The sequence below is a fragment of the Paramisgurnus dabryanus genome, chromosome 10, assembly GCF_030506205.2.
Source record: "Paramisgurnus dabryanus chromosome 10, PD_genome_1.1, whole genome shotgun sequence".
Classification (NCBI taxonomy): domain Eukaryota; kingdom Metazoa; phylum Chordata; class Actinopteri; order Cypriniformes; family Cobitidae; genus Paramisgurnus; species Paramisgurnus dabryanus.
The window spans coordinates 26878158-26900126 of record NC_133346.1 but is presented as its reverse complement, the minus strand read 5'-3'; the positions used below and the strand labels follow the sequence as shown (position 1 = coordinate 26900126).

General features: G+C 37.3%; 1 protein-coding gene across 1 annotated transcript in view; it reads left to right on the top strand.

The window, feature by feature from the left end:
* Nucleotides 1–6639: 6639 nt before the first annotated feature.
* grin3a (glutamate receptor, ionotropic, N-methyl-D-aspartate 3A) overlaps nucleotides 6640–21969 on the top strand; it is a 29056-nt gene continuing 13726 nt past the window's right edge. The window contains exons 1-4 of the mRNA XM_065240582.1: nucleotides 6640–7815; nucleotides 13657–14267; nucleotides 16424–17474; nucleotides 17603–17748. Coding sequence (XP_065096654.1) covers nucleotides 7108–7815; nucleotides 13657–14267; nucleotides 16424–17474; nucleotides 17603–17748 — 2516 coding nt within the window. The 5' untranslated portion in view covers nucleotides 6640–7107. The remainder of the gene's footprint in view (nucleotides 7816–13656; nucleotides 14268–16423; nucleotides 17475–17602; nucleotides 17749–21969) is intronic.

Genomic DNA, 21969 nt, shown 5'->3' with positions numbered 1-21969 from the left:
AGGGGCGCGGCCTTTTAGTTACCTTTGGGTCCGCCCCCGGCCGTGACATGAGCACAAACACAACACATGACACGGAGGAAACAATGGATTTCCTACTGTGACAGAGAAGCCCTAACAGAAAGACTGACTAAAAACACTTTTCTGTGTGGAATAATATAGTCACCTATTGACATTCCTCTGGTGATTCTGTGTGTAGGTGTTCTAAGATTAATAAAATCACAAAGGGGTGGCGGGGACATCTTATGTAAAGTTTTGTAGACCTGGCAGCAATTTGTGAACTTTATTAGATTTTCCCAACTTAAAATATTGTATTTTGAACAAATAGCGCAGTGGTGAAAATGTATTGGTTTCTTATCAAGTACTATGAGTGTTTGTTTGTATAAAGATTGTAGTAGTTTCAGGGTAGTAGGGTTTGACTGGGACCAGCTCTTTAAACAGTAGGTAAAATGAGAGAGAATCATTGAGTGCATGAAAATTTTGGCAGCTTTAATTTCGAATTAATCGGAAATTTGCTAAGTAAAATTTGACATTTTTACAGGTTTGCTTTACATGTGATTTAAAATTTAATTTGTTGTCTAGGTTAATGCCAAGATATTTATATTTTTGGACAATTTGTATTTTTTCTCCAGCCACTAGGATATCTTTGTAGGATATCTTATAACTTTGGTTACCTTATGTATAGTTCATAGAACGAGCTGAGTAAAGATAAAGTTATTTAAATAATGTTAGGAATAATACCTTCAAATAGACTGAGGGGCTGTCCACACGGAGACGCGAATCACTGTATACGCATAAATTTGTTATCGTATTGGCGTTTCATCCACACGGATCCGGCGATTTCAGAGAGTGAAACCGCTATTTTTTGAAACCTGGTCCTAAAGTGGATAAATCTGAAACCGACACCCTTGCGGTTTCGTCTGTACAGCCAATCCGTATATTTTGTGAAGCGAAAACGTCATCACATCACGTGTTGGAAGCGTCACACGTATCAGCAACAACAATAACGGCGGATTACGTGATTGTGTTCGTGCTACAGAAGCTACTAAAGCCTACTAGCTTTATTACAGCAAAATCTATTGCGTCTATGCAATTGTGGTGACCAACAAGCGATAATGGACAACACCATACGTTGGCTATGCGCATGCTCAAAGTCTTCTTCTCCGTGTATAGTGTATATCTGTGGCAGAATTACAGCGCCCCATACTGGTCCGGCATATATACTACACCGCTTTCAGTCGGTTTCAGTGGTTCCGTGTTTACGGATTATTTTTTTAGAGCAAGGAAAAAAAATGATCGGATAGGGAATGCACCGGCTTCGTGTGGATATAGCCTGAACCACTGAAAATGAATTCATAGAATTTGATATCTGTAAAAACTGATGAATCACACAAAACCAGCTAGCCTCAAAGTGAACTTTTAAAATGTAATTTATATTAAATTTATAATAATGGTTATTAACTGCTGCAAACAGTTATTCTTCTGCTTGTCTTTTGCTGATATGTGATGGAAAATAGTCTCAGTAAACTAACAGGACACAATGGGAAAAGGGGTTTTAATGCCAGAAGGATTTAAAATCATCAAGACAAGAAATACAATGTGTCTGCTACACTAATAAGAACAAACACATAGTTCATGTGCTGCACAGGGAACTGTGGATGAGTGTCTACTAATGTCATGGATTCAGATAATTATTATTTCTTCAAAGCCTCAACTTCTTTAATGGACCGGTGACATTTGAAAAATGAAAAGATTGTCTTTACCTAAGGCATTAAACAACATATGTATAAATTAATAGGGTTACTGCTGATACTGTGCAGGCTAAACAATGAAAATTTACGTGGACATTCCATTTGATTTAATGTATTTGTTTTATTAATAGAACAACTCATGAGCAAATAACGTTTACTCATATATATTGGTCAGCATGTAAGCCATATCAGTAAAGAGTTTGTACACACTTGACAAAAATGGTTGGCTCAATGATTGTGTTACGGTATGTGATGGAGGATGACAAGGAGAGATGATGGATATACAATAACAGATATATTTAAACTAAAGACAATGACTACAATAAAAAAAAATACCATAGGTGACAAAAAACAACAACAGTGGGGACAACAGACAGAGTATATATTGGTTGAGAGAGTTTGCATTATAATACAGGCAAAAGATGGCAACTTTGACCAGATATATGAGATATGTAATTTTTTCACATAAATAAGTTGAATTATTCGAAAATAATGTTTGCGTCGTGCTGTTATACCACGGTTACCACAGACATTGCTCTGGTTGTTATTTTAAGACATTTTACAGGTTATCTGTGCATTTATCGAATAAAAATGGATAACCCCTGGAACATTTCTCAACCAATCATAATGAAGCATTCAGCAAAACATTTAGGTTATTTGTTCATTGTGTTTTGATGAGTAGGCCTACGTAAATTCCACAGTTTTGTTTGTGTTATTTTTTAATCTTGACTTTACAATTAACATGGGTGATACAATGGCTCAGTAGGCAAAATAGGAAAATGTTTTAGGTACCATTTAGGTACAGAGACAGTATATATATATTTGGTGCCAACATATACCTTTGAGGTAGTAATATGCACTCTGTAGGTGCACAGGTACCACTCCAGTGACAGTTAGGGACAATTTTTAACCAGTAATTCCTTTAATAAATAGTAATAAAGAATTATGTGTGTATAGGTGACATTTGACTTGTATTGCAAAACCTACATTTTACAAATCTTATATCTATATTTTCATCCCATCAAATGTCCCCCAAAAAATAAATAGAATAAAAGTAAATGCTCTCTGAATGCAAAACGGATAAAAATGTTTCTTAAATGCATTTCAAAGAATCTGAATGCAACATATGAATAGAGGGTTAAACAGAATCACACACATATATATATAAGAATAATAATAATAAGAATTAGCAGGCCTATTATCTAACACTAATAAATGGACTGTTGCACCAATACGTGCTGAACTTGGGCACATTGTCTTGACTAGACTTTTATTTCTCTGAGGGCAGTAGGCTGTGCGTTTTCCACTTTGCTTTGGATTAGATGAGGTCTCCAGAACAGCACACTGCATTAAAAAAATGTGATTTGTGACACTACCCCTTTTTCCCATTCTGACAGAAGATGAAATGAAAAATATGATGGAATTCTCTATTCGCCTGTGTCCTCATGCTCTTATCCATATTTTATATCATGATACTTAGCATCAATGTACAATATAATCAATACTATAGGTCAGTGGTTCTGAATTGCATTTCTGTATGCAATGACCAGCTTTCAACAGTGGCCCAAAGCTAGGTATTTTACAGTCCTGTTCTACACTACATGAAGGTACACTCTTAAAAAAAAAAAGGTTCCTTAAAGGTCATTTTTGCCAGGTTGTATGGTTCCATAAAGAACCCTGAACATGTACCCAATTTTTCTGTTGCACAAAAGGTTCTCTGTACATATATAAAGGTTCTTCAGACTATAAAAATTAAGAAATTATTATTTTGAGAACTGTTGACTGAAAGGTTCATTGAGGAATCAAAATGGATTGCGGCAAAGAACATTTAATAGCACCTTTATTGTTAGTGTCTATGTACTTACTGTGTAAACCAAGTAATTACCATGTACAACCCTAAACTGAACCCAAATTAATTACATGTAGTTACCAATATTTTTATATAAATGTTTTCTGAATTGCCAATGTTTATCTTTGTTGCAAATAAGCCTGTATTTAGTGTGTTGTGGGTTGTACAGTACTTTTTTTAACCTTGTGCAGTTTTTTTCAAGGATTTTGAGAACAAAAAACATGCAAATTACCCAAGGTGACATCCACCTAGTCTTCTACCAACTGACAGGTGGATTTGCATCAAAATGCCACATAGTTTGATTCAGAAATGTAGAAATGGTTTCCTATCCCTTGTTCTCACCATTTTAGAACAGATCTGTGAGCCATTTCTTTAATTGCAACTCACCAGTTACCCCTGCTATTACGGTACGTACAAAGGTGAAATAATGTCTTACATCCTATATTAAGCATCACCACAGCATTAGAAGCTGATAATACCGTCAGCCTTGCCTGGTGCTTGGGTCAGCGCTTATAATGAAGTTTGATTGGTGAGCAATGAAAGCATGAGATTTATTACAGTGGCTTGTCAATTGAGAGTCTAAGGATCAATATTGAAAGCTCACCTCTCATACGATGAAGGTCTTTGCTCTGAGTTCAATGCCCTCTGTATGGCAGATTTCATGCTAGAGTAATTACAGAGATCATTAATTTCACACTTGATTCACAGGTTATTAATAGTTAGTGATTTGTGCACAAAACCGAATTGCCCATCCTGATTGTACTATATTATATTACTATTTATCTGAATGACAAGTCAGTGATTTGGGCTGAAAAATATTGATTTTTACCAAAATGACAAATACTGAGGTCAACTGTGTCTACAAGGTCGGCAATTTCTTTGGTGTTAATAATATTTAATCATTCTTGAAATAAAATGTGTGTCTTTTTAATTAAACACTAGTAGTAGAATACTCCAGCTGGATGTTCCTGTAGCTCAGTTGGTAGGGCTTTTTGTTTTGGCAGCGCAAAGGTCATGGTTTCGATAAGCACACTTACTGAAAAATCCTTGTACTAAAACTTGCTTTGGATAAAGGCAATATAAAAAATAAATCATGAAAAAAGGTAAACCAATACTTAAAGTGACATCCTAACGCAAACACCAAATCTAACCCTAAATCGAAGCGTCAATGGTTTGAAAATAGGACAAAACAGTTGAGTAACAAATACGTGACAGTGACACGTAAACAGAATTGCGTGACATGTTCACGCAAAAAAGGGGGAAAACCGTATCAGCATCACACAAAAGTCTCACACATTTACCTGACTATATAGGTACATAACTTCGTGATACAGGGTTGCTTGTACACATAAAGTTCTTGATAGATAAGGTAATATACATTATTAACATACTGACAGCATCTTTGCTTCAACAAGACTCACTGTACTTGTTAAATTGAATAGTGTTGGAATGGTATTTATTAGTCTGGCTGTCTTATCATTTTCTCAAGGTTATATCATGTGACTTATAAATAGCACTAAAATGATACCAGTCTAGTTTATCTCAGAGACATCTTATGAAAGATTTGCATTCTATAATACAGTGTATTCCTCAATTTTCCTGTTTTTTCATTACTTATTTTTTAAAGAGCTATAGAAATAAAATCGAAAAATACATCTAAAATTGACACTTTTCAAGAAAGTACTTAGGAAAAATTCAAATCTTCATAAACCCTCTGAAGAATAGTCAAAATAGGACAAGTCTGCCGCCCCAGGTGATCCACAAGAGAGAATTACACAGCCAGAGTAATTTTGTCAGGGAAAGACATTTTCAATGTCAAATTTATTATTAAAAACCTGGTGGGACTTCAGGGTTAAGAAAAAGATTTTACGAAGCTGCCAATATGGTGATATTGTTAATATCATTTATACAGTGTTTAGCACCAATGTAAAATTAATGTGCCAGAAGAGAAATGTGCCTCGTGATTTACCCTGGTTTCTCCCAAAGTTTTTACGCCTAATTGTCTTTCCAGTTTTAATGTAAAATCAATATCCTAGTGTTATACGTTATTCTTTTGAGCAATTTGACTTATACAGCACTCACACTATCTTCACAATGTTTCCACAGAAGAGGACTGGCCTGACAAACTGAACCAAACTTTAACAGTATGAAATATATAATTTTTGCATCAGTTATGTTATTGCTTGCTTTCACATGTATTTGTATTTTTTAACCACTTTTTCTGTTTTTCCACTGTTTTCATCTTGGGGGCAAGGCTATCGGGTAATTTATTGTAACCTGTCTAAACTGTGACATACTTGAATCTCAGGGGACAACTAGTGCACATGCAAACTAGTCTCAAGAAGAGATCCAATAGATATACGGTCATAGTGATGAGCCTCAACAGGCACCAGATCTTCTCTTGTTCATCTGACTGTTATAAATCAGGACTGGGTGGTGAAAGAGAATGTGATTGTTACACCTCCTTGCCAGTACACTTTCTGAACCAATTTGTTGAATGAAATCTATACAACCCCGTCTTCCTGAAACAGAAGAAATAGAACAGCTTTTATTAGCAAAAGGGTAGATATGGTTTTTGCCCTTCATCTATCATTGACCTTCAGACTGTTTCTGTAGCTACATAAAGGCATTGCATTAGAGGTCAAAAGTTTGAATCCCATATACTGTTGAAAATATGTATAGCTTGGATGCACTGTAAAACACGTTGGATAAAAATGTCTGGCAAATGCATAATAGCAGCCTATAAGGAAGTTGCTTTACAGAAGTACTTTTAAATGAGATTATTAATAAAAAAGAATAAAGTTCAGAAACCATAAAACAACCCACAATTTAAACATAGCTAAAGCACATCTTCATACAGTAAATGCCAGCTGAGCTTGTTGTTGAGGTTTGAGGTCTCACTGTGGTACTGAAAGGGTTAAATGCATGAAGCACAGCCTGTGCAATAATCTGCCCTATTCCGGCGCCAGTCGAACAGTTTACCGCAACAAAATTCACTGCGTGACGTTTTTAAAAACCTGGAATATCTGGCAACCGTTTAATCGCTTATTTCTTTTTTGATTCAGTTTGCGCCACGGTCTCCATCCTGTGATCAAACACAGAAAGCAACACAAATGTAGATGCTTAATTATAATTAGTTAAAATGATCGTACCTCCGTTACATTGATCTGAAGAACAGCGCCTTTTGTGCTTTCCGGTAACTTCGCGTATGGGTGGCCGCGGACTTTTTGGAGAACGCTTAAAAACTTGATTTAAATCTTAATTATTTCACACTGATAATATTTGGTGTGTAAAAGCATTTGAGATGAGAAGCAAGTGTTTGGAAGCGCGTTGGACATGTGAACTGGCGGCGAACACTCGGAAGCCTGTTGGAGAGGAGCGCAACTTTGCTACGTCTAGGACATTTCCCGGTCATCCATCATCTATCCAGCGCTGTGCAGGAACCTCCGGGCGAACAGGTGGACGCGATTCCCGTCGTTTCCAGAGCTCACCCGAGGCTTGTCTGGAGTAATGACGGGCTCTTGGCTGCGAGGTGCGCTGGGCAGGTTGGTGTGGCTCTCCTTATTTGCGCCGAACGCGTTAATGATGATCCTTCTGGCTCAAGCATCACACGCGCATCCCCAACCATGTCAGATTTTGAAGAGAATCGGACATACAGTGAGAGTCGGAGCTCTGCAACTTCAACCTCGAGTTTTCAAGCAGAATCCCCCTAGGAATAGAGATCTGGACAGGGGCACAGAAACTGGAGACGAGTGGGACATCATTATTCAAAGTGGACTTGACCATGACTGGAGGGGCATTAGGACTAAAACATCAGCGCATAACCCCCACAGGGCCTCAAAAAGTAAAACAACACTCAAACAAGTGGACGCGGAGATTGCGTTTCTACCAAAAGACGCTGTTATATTCGCTATGGAGACCCTGAATCGGATGGCGGGGCTTTTACCCTACAATTTGAGCTTGGATATAGTCATGGCTGTTGAAGCAGGACTTGGAGAATTACCTGCTTTCTCGTTTGCCTCCTCATCTACACCAGCCTGTGCAGATCCCGCGTCGTTCCTGCAAAGCGTTTGCAACACTGTTATCGTACAAGGAGTTTCTGCCATCATTGCGTTCCCGCAAAACAGGGACGAATTGCTGAAGCTGGAGTTTATTTCGTCAACGCTACACATTCCAGTCGTCAGTGTCGTGCAGAATGAGTTCAAACGCCACAGTCAGGTGTGCACGTTTTCTTAAATATAATGCTTTATTTCTAAGAGTTAGTTAACTGCAGTATGGTACTGGAAAATTTAATTTTTCACGGACATTTAAATAAATGCAGCAGTGTTGGTAGACTGCACTGTGTTGTATAAGCAGATGTAGTGCGCAAAAGCACTGTGGACACATGTTGATATGCTTGGAAATGATTCAGAATAGATTGCATGGATGCTTTAGAAACAAGAATGAATGGTCAGTTAGTTGGTTTTTGGTTAACGCAGTGGAAATGTATAATGCCATCAATTTTGGAGTCAGAAGTGTACTCATAAATTTTCGTTTGCCTTTCAAATTAATTTATCAAGGCTGGACACAAACATGTCAAACATAAATTACAAATGGTCAAATCAGCTTAAATGAAAATATACTGAGAAAACAGTGTGGAGTGGATTGAATTAAATGTTAGCTTTGTATAATGAATTGCCACCACTATAAAACAGAAAATCTACTCTGATAACAAAATAATTATATAATTCAATAGCAGGTACGAAACAGTTAAGTGTAACAATGTCATTATCTAATGTAATGTTTCATGAAAAAATTGTTTTTGGCATAGTAAGATTTGTATATCTATTTATTTGAACCCCTGACAGGTAAAATGGTGGGACATACAGTACAGTAATATATCACATAAAGGGCCATTTACTAGAACAAATCAGTTTAAAAGCTTTACAGCCTGCTGTTTTAAAATTGTTATTCAAAGGTCTGCCATATTCGTATATCTGTATGTGAACCTAAATAACACACAAGGTTTTTGATGTCAGGTTGTCAATGTAAATAAATTACATAGAGTACATCATGTGACCTGCTGAATTTCCAAGTCTGTCTAAACAGCTATTGTGATATCTGTGGCATATAATACTTGTTTAAAGACACTTTGGTAAACCCCCTAAGGCATGGGTGGGCCTTCCTGGTCCTGGAGGGCCACTGTCCTGCAAAGTTTAGCTTCAACCCTTATCAAACATGCCTGAAAATCCTAATCAAAGGCTGCATGATTACTTGGAAATGTCTTTCAGGTGTGTTTGATTAGGGTTGGAGCTAAACTTTGCAGGACAGTGGCCCTCCAGGACCAGGAATGCCCCCCCCCCCCCGCCCTAAGGGCAACATTGTATCTTTACAAGTTAGCACCATCTTCTGGTCAGGTCTTTGTTCACATGGCAATGTTAACCAGAGAACTTTTGAACTCACAGTCAGTGTCTGTTGTTTGCCCATAATGCAATTAATATCACTTGTTAGGCTACTGTACTGGACCATGGAAACTGTTATCTAAAACTCTTTCATGTATCTGGAATTGGTCATTGTTTGTAAGAAACATTTACACTAATACGCTTTTGGCAGAACCTTCCAAATTTTCTTAAAGTGCATACATTTATCAGTAATGTGTTTTCTACTGGGATCAAACCAGACCTTTTGTGCTTCTCATTCACTGTAATGTTTTGTCTTTTAAAGTCAAATAAGCATATCATAAACAGGGATTTATAGCCCAGTATTAGAAAGCAAACCAATTTTAAGATCTGCAAAACCATCAGCAGGCCAAAATGTGCAGACAGAGAGCAGCATGAATATCTGAATATAAATCAAGAATTTCAGAGATGATCAAATGAATATGACAGTAACAGTTTGCATACATGATGAAGTAATTAGCCATTTACAAAGACATAAGCAGCTAAAGTGTCCAAAGGGAAAGTGATTTCCAAGGTTTTGAAAAAAGCACGCGCTTTAAAAGAGCCTTTGAGATTTGCTCATGTGTTTGAATCATAAAGCATATGAAGTGTATTTCTCTTAAAACGGTCATAAAATAACACAATTAGGTAGATCTTAAACCAGGGTACATTTTTTTCCAAAGTCAACAGAATCAAATAATAAGACATTAAAGTATATTTGGAGGACCAGTAGGAATTTTGCACCATGTTATTTATGACGCATGTGATGCAAATTAGAATTTGTACATTGTCAGGAAAATGTTCCCTTGCTGTCACTGGGGCATTACCCTTTTAAAATTGCTCATTTGCACCTAACGAGATCATAATAGTAGTTCCACAAAGGTACATATGAGTGTTGCAAACATACATATTGGTTCCAGATTGATACATATCTGTACCTAAATTCTGCACCTAAATTTTAGAAGACATTTTAAAGGATACTGCCCCAGTGACAGCTTGGGGCCATTTTTGACCATTTTTACTGACAGTGTATATTATGTCAACACAATCTCATAGCAGTTTGTATGCATGTTACAAGGAAGCTAATTCATATTAATTTGTATAACCACATTCGTACGCTTTTGTACAATTTGCTTTCACCCATGTTTGAGGGGACTTTATTATTGTATTTGTTTTACAATAATTGAATGTATTTGTACAATTCACTTTATATAAATTCATACAAATTAGTCAGCCCTGGTGAGTTCAGGCTGATTATGACACTGATAGTTTGTAGTGCTTTATGCATTTTGTTATCACAGTTTTATAGCAATGACAATCTGATGAGAATCACAGTGAAATCCTAATAAAAATCATAATTAAGAGTAAACGAAATGGTCCTAAAATAAGAACTTTATTTATAAACATGTTATTATGAGAATCGCTAAAAAAATAGTTATTCATATAATATTAGATGTCTATATTATTTAAAGACCGACATGTAAAATGAAATCTACAATAACAGCATCATATTTCATCCTTGGATGATTTCTTTAGTAGTCATAATATGACCAGACAACAAATTTGTCTAAATCAGTTGATATTTTGAAGGCTGAGATGTAGGCAAGACAAATGAGAAGTCCATCAAGCAACTTTGCATGGGGTGCATAAGAACTAAGGCATATGACATCATCTATCTTTACCCATTCATCTTCAAAGCTGCTGGAAATGAACAATAATTGTATCTCCCTCCAGTGCTTTTATATGACACAGCAGTAATCTCTGGCTGCATATCATTCAATCATAAGGACCCCCTCAGGAATCAAAGCATTCCAGAAGATAGTAGCCAATTAACAACTAGAAGTGTTTCTTAACTCATTAGTGTTCTTTATTTCCTGCTGTTTAGAACAATTAGATTTTATGACAACTCTTTAAGGAAACCAGCATTTGTTTGGACATCTTGAAATAAATCCAAGAAAGCTTCTTTAAACAATTAGGATTAGCCTGCTGTATGCTGTCACTTAAAAGAAGCCCTCGGGGGAAATTAAACGGCTAAGCCTATCAACATTTCATCCTGCAGACTCTGTTACCGTTTGTTTTCCTTAGCAGGACAATGTGAGGTTAATTATAGATATTATATAATTAAACAATCACATTGTCAGACTCAATGTAATAAATGTTAATGAATGTCAAATGGGCGACTGAACTATTATGTATATTTGTACTGGTGAATTTCTGTGTATTCAGTGTTATATGATGAATGCTCACAGATTAGCTATTAATTTTTGTGATGTCTCAAGGGGTCATTTTTATCACAGGGAAAAAATAAAATATGTAAGGGTTATTCCCACAAAACCTGTCACAAACATTAATGAAGGTTATTTAACAATATTTTCAAAACATGGAAATGAAAACATAATTTGCTATTATTTGCGTTACGTGCACTTACAAGGAAACTTGCAGTTTTTCTGGCTTGTCAGGCTTCAACTTTTGTCATGCTATTTTTCATCCCATCACATGAAGATCAAGAATCACAAACAATTAAAGGAGTTGTTTGGTCCAATGAACTGTATTAATAGCATTTCCAGAGAGGCCAAATCATTATGGATAATTGTGTGCACTTTTATTTTTATAGAGTGAGTAACTTCATGCCCTGAAATAAAATTATTCTAGTTCAAAGCTAATGAAGAAGCTAATTTATTGGAAATCACAAACGTATGTCCTGATTTGACTTTTTTATAGAAGACTAAACAACATTCAAACCTTTAGAAAACTACTTTTTAAATTCTAGATGCATTTCTATTTACATGTCTGACAAGAAAAGTGACTAAGTCTTATTCAGTATCAGTAGGGTACAAGTGTAGCGGTTTCTACTTCCAGGATTAGTTGCTCAAACAAGAAGATTTTACACATTTCATAGCTCTTGCACACCAGCCTCTGTTACACTCACCACCAAAACCTCAGTCCCACCGTAACTGGTCCTAAATTTGTTACATTTGCTTTTATCCTCGTTCTGCTCTTGATAAATTTCGATTATTCTTTATGAGAGAGCCCTTACCAGCAGCTAGTAATTGGCATAATACACGCTCAGACAATCCTCATAAAGGATTTCAACAGAGCTTTTCTTGTACAGCCATTCATTATTCTCTGAAAACATAGCCTTATGTTCTCTAAAGATCCTGAAATAAATACATGTGCCATTGTTACAACCAACTGGAACACTATAAACATCTTTAAACAGGCCTATACTGTCAGAAGAAATGGTCTCAAGCTGTCACTGAGGTGATACCCTTTAAAAAGATTCTAATATGGCACAGATATGTATACATTATATAGAGACCGTTTAATTGGACACACGTGCAGTGACGCGATATGCTTCTCGTTTGAACTTTACTTCCGGTTTAAGTTTTTTTAAAGGTCTGACTAGTTGCTAAACTGAACTCTTGAACAAATACCTCGTGGAAAATAACAAATGTTCTGGTTTCCTACACTGTTAAAAATAAATTGTTGGCTCAATTAATTATTTTTTAGTAACTAGTTCCACAGAAATTTTACGTTCAGTCCAAACAGTCCAAAAGCACTCCAAAGTCAGTCAGAACATCTGAAGGGCCATTTAGGAGAACTTCTTTCACCATGGATCCCTCTGGTCTGCTTCTCTCCACATCATCACCGCTCTGGTTTGATAAACTTTATCAAACTTATCACTGACTAAAATACTGACATCTCTTAACATATGAGTGCTATTGTTTTGTCTCAAAATGCACGCCAGTATTGTATTTTATAAGGTTTGTTTGTAAAAATGTCCCAATTATAATTAAGACGGAGTAATAAACCCTGTCCGGTAATCTTAACTAAAATAGCTCCACTTTAACTCGGACACATAACATAACACACCTTTATATAACTTATATCTTCACAAAAACGTCGGGTATTTGCGTCTTTGCCAATTAATATAGTCTAAAATTAATATTTATTTACAAACACTTACCTGACGTGAACTTGAGGAAACGGCTGATGACTTGTGTCATGTGAATCAGTAAGTGATTCAGGCTGTTAGGTGCAGATTGATCTCAGATGAAATGACCTGTGATCCAGATCCTTAAAGTTAAGAACTCACGCACATACTGTACATACACACACGCGCGCACACGGGTACACACACGGGTATATTTAGAAGTTTTATTTAAGATTGTTATGATATTGGGACTATTTCTCCACCCGCTCCTTCAGCTCTGAAGTTCAAATTCGCATGCAGTCCGGTTATAACAAATGTAAAAGATATGAAATATCACTCAACAGCGATATCAATTAAGTGCAATCCAAAATATAATTTGAATTACTCTAAAATGAAAGTATAGTTCTTGTAGGGTTACTTAATTATTTAATTAATAATTATCAGGATTTATAAACAAATATGTAATTATGTATGGTTACTTTTCTGGAGCAAATAATTGCACAATTACGTTGGAAAAGTTCTGTAAATGTTTTCCCTAAATAGAGGCAACTAAATTTGTAAATGCAAGTAGACAGAAGGAGATAGTGTGCCAAATCATGCTTTCTGAAAAATAGCTGTTGGACCTGAAACTCCTGCCTTGCCTCCGTTTGGCAGACAGAATGGAACGTCCTTAATTCTATAATGATTTCTTTATTTTATTATCTACAGAACTCGCTCCATTTCCAGATGGCCATGCAAAATCCTCAAACTCCTGAAGCTGACCTTATCTTCTCCCTGCTGTCCATGAACAACTGGTATGACGTCAGTCTGGTAATGTGTCAAGAGATGAACATTTCTGACTTTGTCTTTTTGCTCCGCAACAACACGAAATTTCATTTGGGTACTGTTATCAAGATTTCCACCAGCATTTACAATAGCAGCTCCAAAACTGACTTTCAAACGTACCTGCAAGGTCAAATGGAGTCTATCAAGGACTCAACTTCTACAGTAGTGACCTTTGGATGTGACATACGGGATATACGGAGACTTTTTGCTACCGTTGCAAAGTTTGGTCAGATAATTCCTGATTACCACTGGGTTTTAGGTGACTCTCAGAATGTGGAGGAGTTACATACGGAGGGACTGCCGATGGGTCTTCTCGCGCATGGTCGTATGAGTGAGCCCTCGCTGGATTATTACGTCCAGGATGCTTTGGAGTTTGTGGCCAGAGCGGTGGGGTCTGCCGCAACAGTGTCTCCAGAGCTGGCATTGATACCTGGCATCACAAACTGTCTGGCGACAGAGAGTAAAAATCTCACATCAGGAAAATTTCTGGCCAGGTATTCCATAGACATGCTTCCTCACAAAAGCTGTGTTTTTATTTTACTGATGAAAACAGGTCAATTTTCCTACATAATAAAAGACTTTTTAGAGTTTATTAAATGTGCATATTTAGATTTAAGAATTAAAGCAATAAACTAAATCTAAAACCTAATGTGCATTACGTAGGTACAATTTATTCAGATCGCTAACTAAGTATGAGTCATTAGGTTGCAGTTTATTTTACTGTATATGCGCTTACAGTGTATTTACCCAAATACATATTGAGTAATGTAAGGTAACTACATGGACTAAAATTTAGTGAATGTTAGGTTCATAGCTGGTACCTACTTTTTACACAGTTGCTGTAAATACCCAACAGTGCTGTGAAATAAAGAGCTACAGTACTGTACCGAAATAATATCACGGCTGTTTTCATCAACGGCCACCACTAATTAGTATTCTAGGTTTTGACCGGCACTGCATCCGGAGAACGGAGGCCAAAATAATTTTGTGCCATGTTGAATTAGTGAGTACATGCAAATTAAATGCTAATTTGAGTTTTTCAAAGCAACACTTAATGGGTACCAAAATTGCATCTATAAATGTTTGTCAGAACAGTGTCAGGTCAGTTGGACATTAATAATATTATTGATTTTGCATTGATGTTTAAAAGACTAACTAGACTAGTGACTTAGATCTTTCAATGTGCTTTACATAAATAGCAATGTTTAATAGTTTTTGGGTGTTTAAAATTTTCCAAATCAATAACTTATAAGGTGAGACTTTGATTAGATGTAGGCAGTAGACAGAAGACAGCTCAAAAAGGGTTTGAAACAGAGGTAGCCTTGGTGCAGAGCTCTACCAGTTGAGCCACAGGAATGCTATAATGTATACTGCTGTCTGCATATTTCATAAGTATAGTCCTGTACTTGTATTGCCAGCAGAACCTGAATTCTGAATTTGTCAACAGCATTAAAAAAAAGTTTGAAAAGATTATAGCAAGCAGAGAGGGAGAGAGAGAAAGAGAGAGATCTGCGATGAAAGACATGACATGACCTACACGCTCAGAGATAGCATATCAGAAGTGCTTTCCTTACCCGCTGTACTGTCAGGTAACTATACAAGGTCCAATCACACTGCCACAGGGCTTCAATTTCACATGCTCAGCTCATCCGTCATCATTGATTTTACAGGGTTACCATCACCTCCAACCCTGCACTTTCACAGAGTAAAAAGTGAAGAAAACTCTGAATCAGAGAAAGAAAATTTCAAGGCTAAATTGTTATCTTCTCTGGACTGTAAAGTCAGTGTAGCTTTCCACTGGAAATAAAAGTGCAGCTTACCCATCAGGTCGTGGTTTTTTAATAAAAATGCCTGAGAGTAGTCACAACCCTTCTGTCTGCCTTCTTTAACGTGGCACATTTCCAAGTAAAAAAATTAGTGTCAGAAAATCTAATTTAGTTTTGCAGCTTCCCAAGCTGTACATAACTATTGTGTAAACAATAAAAATAGTAATAAGATAATGACACTATATAACTTTATACTATTTATATGTCCCACATTGCTAATTGTTGAAAATTGTAACTTTTTAATATTTTATTGGAATTTTTAAGACCGCATTACACTTCTGCATCAAAGCATTGCAGTTGGCCTTACACGGTGGTCTATGTAGCTGTTTGTATTCGTATGTCTGGATTGGTGCTGTTGTGTCATTCTGCAACATACAAAATAAAAAAAAATAATGTCATTGTATAATGGACAATCAATGTGCAATTTATATCATTCTGGGTAATATGGCATGGTAAATTTCTTACAGTATGATACGCATTATGATAAATCAATATCACACTGTAACAAGCTCATGACTGAAACCTCATCAGTCACATGAGGGAAACCAAGCATGTCCATAAGTGGAAGTTGAAGTTTTCGAGACAGATTCGGGGATGGACTTAATCAACTTTAAAGCAGACCAATCAAAATTACGATGTAGGCCCTTTGTAACTATGATGACAATGGCCTTGCTTACGAAGTAAGGTTGATACAGAATAAATTGTCCTTTTATCTGTCAATATTATTTTCCCTGCCTGTGTTTGGTTAATTTCAGAGGCAACTAAATTTTGTGTACATTCTGATGAAAGAACTGTTTACATCATTGTTTTCTGCTTATTCTTAGATTCATGGCCGATATGGCATTTGATGGCCTGAGTGGCTACATCAGTGTTCAAGAGGAATCTTCTATTATCTCTAACAGCCATCACTTCATATGGAATCTACAACACGATCCAATAGGCAAACCCATGTGGACACGTCTTGGCAGCTGGAAGGAAAATAAAGTGGTTATGGATTACGGAGTTTGGCCAAATAAAAGACGATCCCAGCCAGGGGCAGACTGGCGGAAATCCTCTCGTCTACACTTACGTGTGGTCACCTTGGTTGAGCACCCGTTTGTCTTCACCCGTGATGTCGATGAGGATGGTTTGTGCCCGGCTGGCCAGTTGTGCCTTGACCCCCTAACAAACGATACCGCATTGTTAGAAAATCTTTTTCAGAGTTTGCAAGGTGCCAATGACACAGTGCCCACGGAGTTAAAAAAATGTTGCTACGGTTATTGCATTGATCTTCTAGAAAAGTTGGCAGAGGACATGGAGTTTGATTTTGACCTATACATTGTGGGAGATGGAAAATACGGTGCTTACAAGGGCGGTCGCTGGACAGGTCTGGTTGGGGACCTCATGAGTGGGGCGGCACACCTGGCTGTCACTTCCTTTAGTATCAACTCGGCACGCAGTCAGGTCATTGACTTTACCAGCCCCTTTTTCTCTACCAGTCTGGGAATCCTAGTCAGGACTAGAGATACAGCCGCACCGATTGGCGCCTTCATGTGGCCTCTGCATTGGAGTATGTGGCTAGGAATATTTGTGTCTTTACACGTGACCGCTGTGTTTCTAACATTGTACGAGTGGAAAAGCCCTTTCGGGATGACCCCGAGGGGAAGGAACAGAGACAGAGTCTTCTCTTTTTCCTCAGCACTAAACGTTTGTTACGCAATCTTATTTGGCAGGACTGCCTCTATCAAGCCGCCAAAGTGTTGGACTGGCAGGTTCCTCATGAACCTCTGGGCCATATTCTGTTTGTTCTGCTTGTCGACCTACACAGCCAATCTTGCTGCTGTAATGGTTGGTGAGAAAACCTATGAGCAGCTCTCAGGTATTCATGATCCCAAGGTAAGAGTATCGCTCATTTATCATTTTCAAATTATTTCTAAATGATCATGCAAGCATGTAATTTCTCAATGGTTAGAGGAGGAAAATGTACTTTGTGCTTGATGAGATTGGTCCTCTCGCACTTTAAGCTCCATCATCCATCACAAGGGTTCCGCTTTGGGACAGTTCGGGAAAGCAGCGCTGAGGATTATGTGAAGAAAAGCTTTCCAGAGATGCATGAGTACATGAGGCGATATAATGTCCCTACAACCCCTGATGGGATAGATCACCTTAAGTAAGTTATAATCTTAAAAGTTGCATTAATCACAGAAGCAGCACAAAATTACTAGATATCCTCTACCATGTCCTTTAAATCATAGAAATTTATGTTATATCGCTCTACAAAGAGAGGAGTATATATGTATACAATTATTTGTCTGGTATACTTGACAGGCAATCAAAAGACACTTCCACAGTTGTGTTAACATTTTATTACGGCAGACCAGTCAGATCATTCCTGTTAAGTAGTAGGTTGTGTTGAATATTAAACAAGTATTTCTCTATAACAGTTTACCAGACTTTAAGAAAAAATGGTCTCATGAAGCTTTGACAGATACATTTTGGCTGTTTATAGCTTGATATTTATTCAAATTTAACAGCATGAAACCTTGCAGTATATTCACAGCAAAACCACCAGCTTTAAATTAAAACTACTTATTACACGGCTCTCTGGAATGCTTGATTCTGATTGGTTAGTTGAGACATTTGCAGGTTCGTTCTTTTCAAATAATAACCGCTCCAAAGTAATAACGCATAGCCGGTACTACTTGTACGAGTAAAATCACTCTGTGCCAATAAAGATCAATAAAGATTACTGTTTGGCGCCATCTTGTGACAAACACTGGACAACCACGACAAGACACAGAGAGCTTACTGAGACTGAACTTGACAAAATAGAGCATGACAGCTACGAAGCCAACACACAAAAAAATACAGAATGGGCATTAAAACTTCTCAAAGACTGGCTAAAAGAGAAAAATGGAGACAGACAAGTATGAAGCAGAGAATCTTAATAAGGTATTACGATAATTTTATGCATCTGTGCAAAGTTTCGCGGAAGGATAAAAATGTTAGTTTAAAACAAATATGCCATTAAAATGTTTCAAATTCATATTCATGTCCGTTTTTTTTCTTATGTGACAAGTAGCCGTGTAATAAGCGGGATAATGTAGAGGCAGCCGGTAGTTATCGGGAAATAAGCCCCTTCAGTGTGATACAAGACCCTCCGCTTCGCGTCGGGTCCTGATCACCCTGTCGGGGCTTATTTCCGGATAACTACCGGCTGTCTCTACATTATCCCTTACTTAGTGTAATACCACCCAGAGTGTTAAAAATTAACACTGAATCATTGCTTTTTATATTCTTCAAAGAACACTGCTGTTATGGGGTTAACTCTTTCACCGCCAGCGTTTTTAAAAAAGGTTGCCAGCCAGCGCCAGCGTTTTTCATGATTTTCACAAAAGTTTAATGTCTTCCAGAAAATGTTCTTCTTCAAATAAATAAACATACAATATAACAAATGAAAGAACAGACCCTCTGCTTTCAAACAAAAAATGTTTCATCCTACCTTCAGGAGTTCTTTTGTAATCAGCTTTTGAATATGGGTAGGTTTCTGCAAAAACACCACATTTTGAGCAAAAAGCAGAGATAATTCCATTTTTGTGACGGACTTTTCATAGAGTTCCCATTCAGAGCGATCTTTAAAACAGACACGGACATGCAGCAGCTTGCCATAGGGCAATACTTCCGGATTTAAAAAGTTGCGTCACCTAGTGGATAATAGCGGTATTGCGGTAAGACGGGAAAAACTCGTCATTGGCGGGGAAGCGTTTTCTCTTGATTGACGAGATATCTTGTCAATGGCGGGGAAAGAGTTAAGTGTGCAAAATTAAGTCTAAAACGACAATTATTACATCATGGTGCTAATATCAACATTAACAATCAAACCATATAATCTTAGGCTGTTATAAAAACAAGAAATCAAGGGTCAAGTGCCCATCTAAAGGTAAAACTAATCACTGTTAAGGGGGTCGCACACCGGACGCGCAGCTCAGCGCCGTGTCGATTCACATCTAGGACAACTCGGAGGTATCGTACACCGGTAGTGCACATAAATAGCGCGAGCTTAAGTACTATTCGGACAGGATTAGTTTGACGTATGGAGGTGGGGTAAAGCAACTTTTATCAGATCTTCTCAGTGATTTTAGTCCTGTCTGCATGCTCCATGTCAGTAATCATTACGGACAATGGTCCGGAGAAATTACCTCAGGTAATACTAATCCAGTGCGAATAGACCAGCTGTAAATATACATGTAAATTGCCTCATTTCCTCTAAATTTTAAGGTTTCTTTAAAATATAAAAGTGCCTAAAGAAGCATTTACTTGCGTTCTAGGTGGAAAAACAAGTCAGTGGCAAGTCAGTTCCTGAATAAAACAACACAAACTTAAAAAAAAGTCACATTTACTTCTCAGAGGCACGGAACTGTTTCAGAAACTGACGTTCTCCCCAAAATGAAATTAAACACAGTGTTTAGCGTTTTGCTCGTCTGTGTCATGTTGTTTGCAGATGTGATATCAGGAAGCAAGGTAATGTGCACGTGACGACGAGAGGTAACAAGCTGCGCAATTGAGTTACCCCTCCCATTTTTGAATGTTTTACTGAGATTTCTAATCCCATCTGAACTGACCATTAATATTACAGACGTCCTGTGGTAGAATTACATTACGCCTTCTACACCTGTAAAACTAATCCTGTCCGAGTCAGATAGCGTCTACTTCAAAATGAAAAACATACGTTAGCAGTTAATCGTTAATGATTTGGGCATGGGCGTCGGAAGCAAATGAAAAGTGGGTGGGTCCCCACATAACCCCCCCCCCGAAAAATACATTTACTGCAATAGATGACATTTTCATGTTTCCTTTTAATTAGCCTGAACATTTGCGTTTATTAAATTAAAGACAGTAGCCTATTACGGTCGAAATTCTGGTAATAGCCCTTTAAATATTTTGCAAATAATGACAGATGTCATGTTTCATTTATCTTTCTCTGTGTCATTTTTTTTCTCTACTCTGCTGACAGTAGGCTACAATGTTTATTTTTTATTTTGAGGAAATAAAAGGTAAGAAAAACGAATGAAGGTAAACTGATACAACTTTTGTATACCTTTTTTATTTGTTATACCCAATTTCTCTTTCTCTCTCTTAGAGAAATATAAATGTGAGATTCTGGAAATGAGATCACTTTATTTTATGGTATCCGTCGGGAACATGCTGTCATAAGAGTTTGAGCATGTGTACTTCTAAAACACAATCGATTAAACAGAGGTATGACTTTATGAATTCTGCAAATGTACCTCGCAAATAATAACAATACGTGAGGACGTTCATGTCGCAAATGAAAAGTAATTGCAGGCTTCTGTAAAAAAAACTTGAAAATTATCCAGCGATCGTGGGACCATAATCAAAATAAACTATTTTACAGCAGTAATAATATTTTAACAAGTAGCCTACACTTTTAACGTTTGAAAGGAACCACATTTAGTGCTGTGTTAATTATCATTAAAAGCAAAACGGGATCTCTGTGCCTCCGCGACAGACGCAATTCTTCTGGCATCTCTCCTCATCATCTCCTCTTTTTTTCTTCTGTGTCTTGAACTTGGGGCTCGAGTCCGACCTAAGGTTTGAGCTGCCTTTAAGAACACCAAGCTAAGTTCGTTTACCGTTAATTATTAAGACTAAATGGGCAGGCAAACTCGTGAAACAATGAAAGTAAAATAATCCGCTATAATATGGTTTTACACGTCTATAGAAAATATACTATATATAAAGCAGTTATTAATTTTCCTAATGCATGGTTGTTTGACATTTACTTCTGTTTAAAACATTTGGCAAAGGAGGTTTTTCAGCACTATGTTCGAACAGCAACTCAGCGTCCACTCACCCCTGCGAATTATGTTTAAAAGCTGAAACGGGTCCGCGGTGTAAAAAAAGCAAAGGTTAGGGATCCCTGCTCTAGTGGAATGGATTTGGACTAACAGCGCTTTGATAAGTGAACAGACAAATGCGCTAAATTAGAGAAAAAGTGGGTGGGTCCATTATCATTGGTCTTAAAAAGTGGGTGGGTCCTGTCCCACCCACGTATAATGGTTCCGACGCCCATGGATTTGGGACAAATACAATTTAATTTAATGTTAAACTATGTGAGTGGTGCAACAGGGATTTGAGCAACTTCCTGAGTCATAGCTGGGCGCTGGGGAAAGGCGCCACCTGTCGGGGCCAATGTGTGTATATTAATAGAAAACATTGTGTTCAATTTTTTAGAACGGCGCGGCGTTGAGCTTGCGCGTCTGGTGTGCGACCCCTTTTAGGGTGACTTTTTAATTTTTTCTTCAGTGATTATTTGTTTTGTAACAGCAGGTGTTCATCATTGTTCATTTATCACTTAATTTCTCATTAA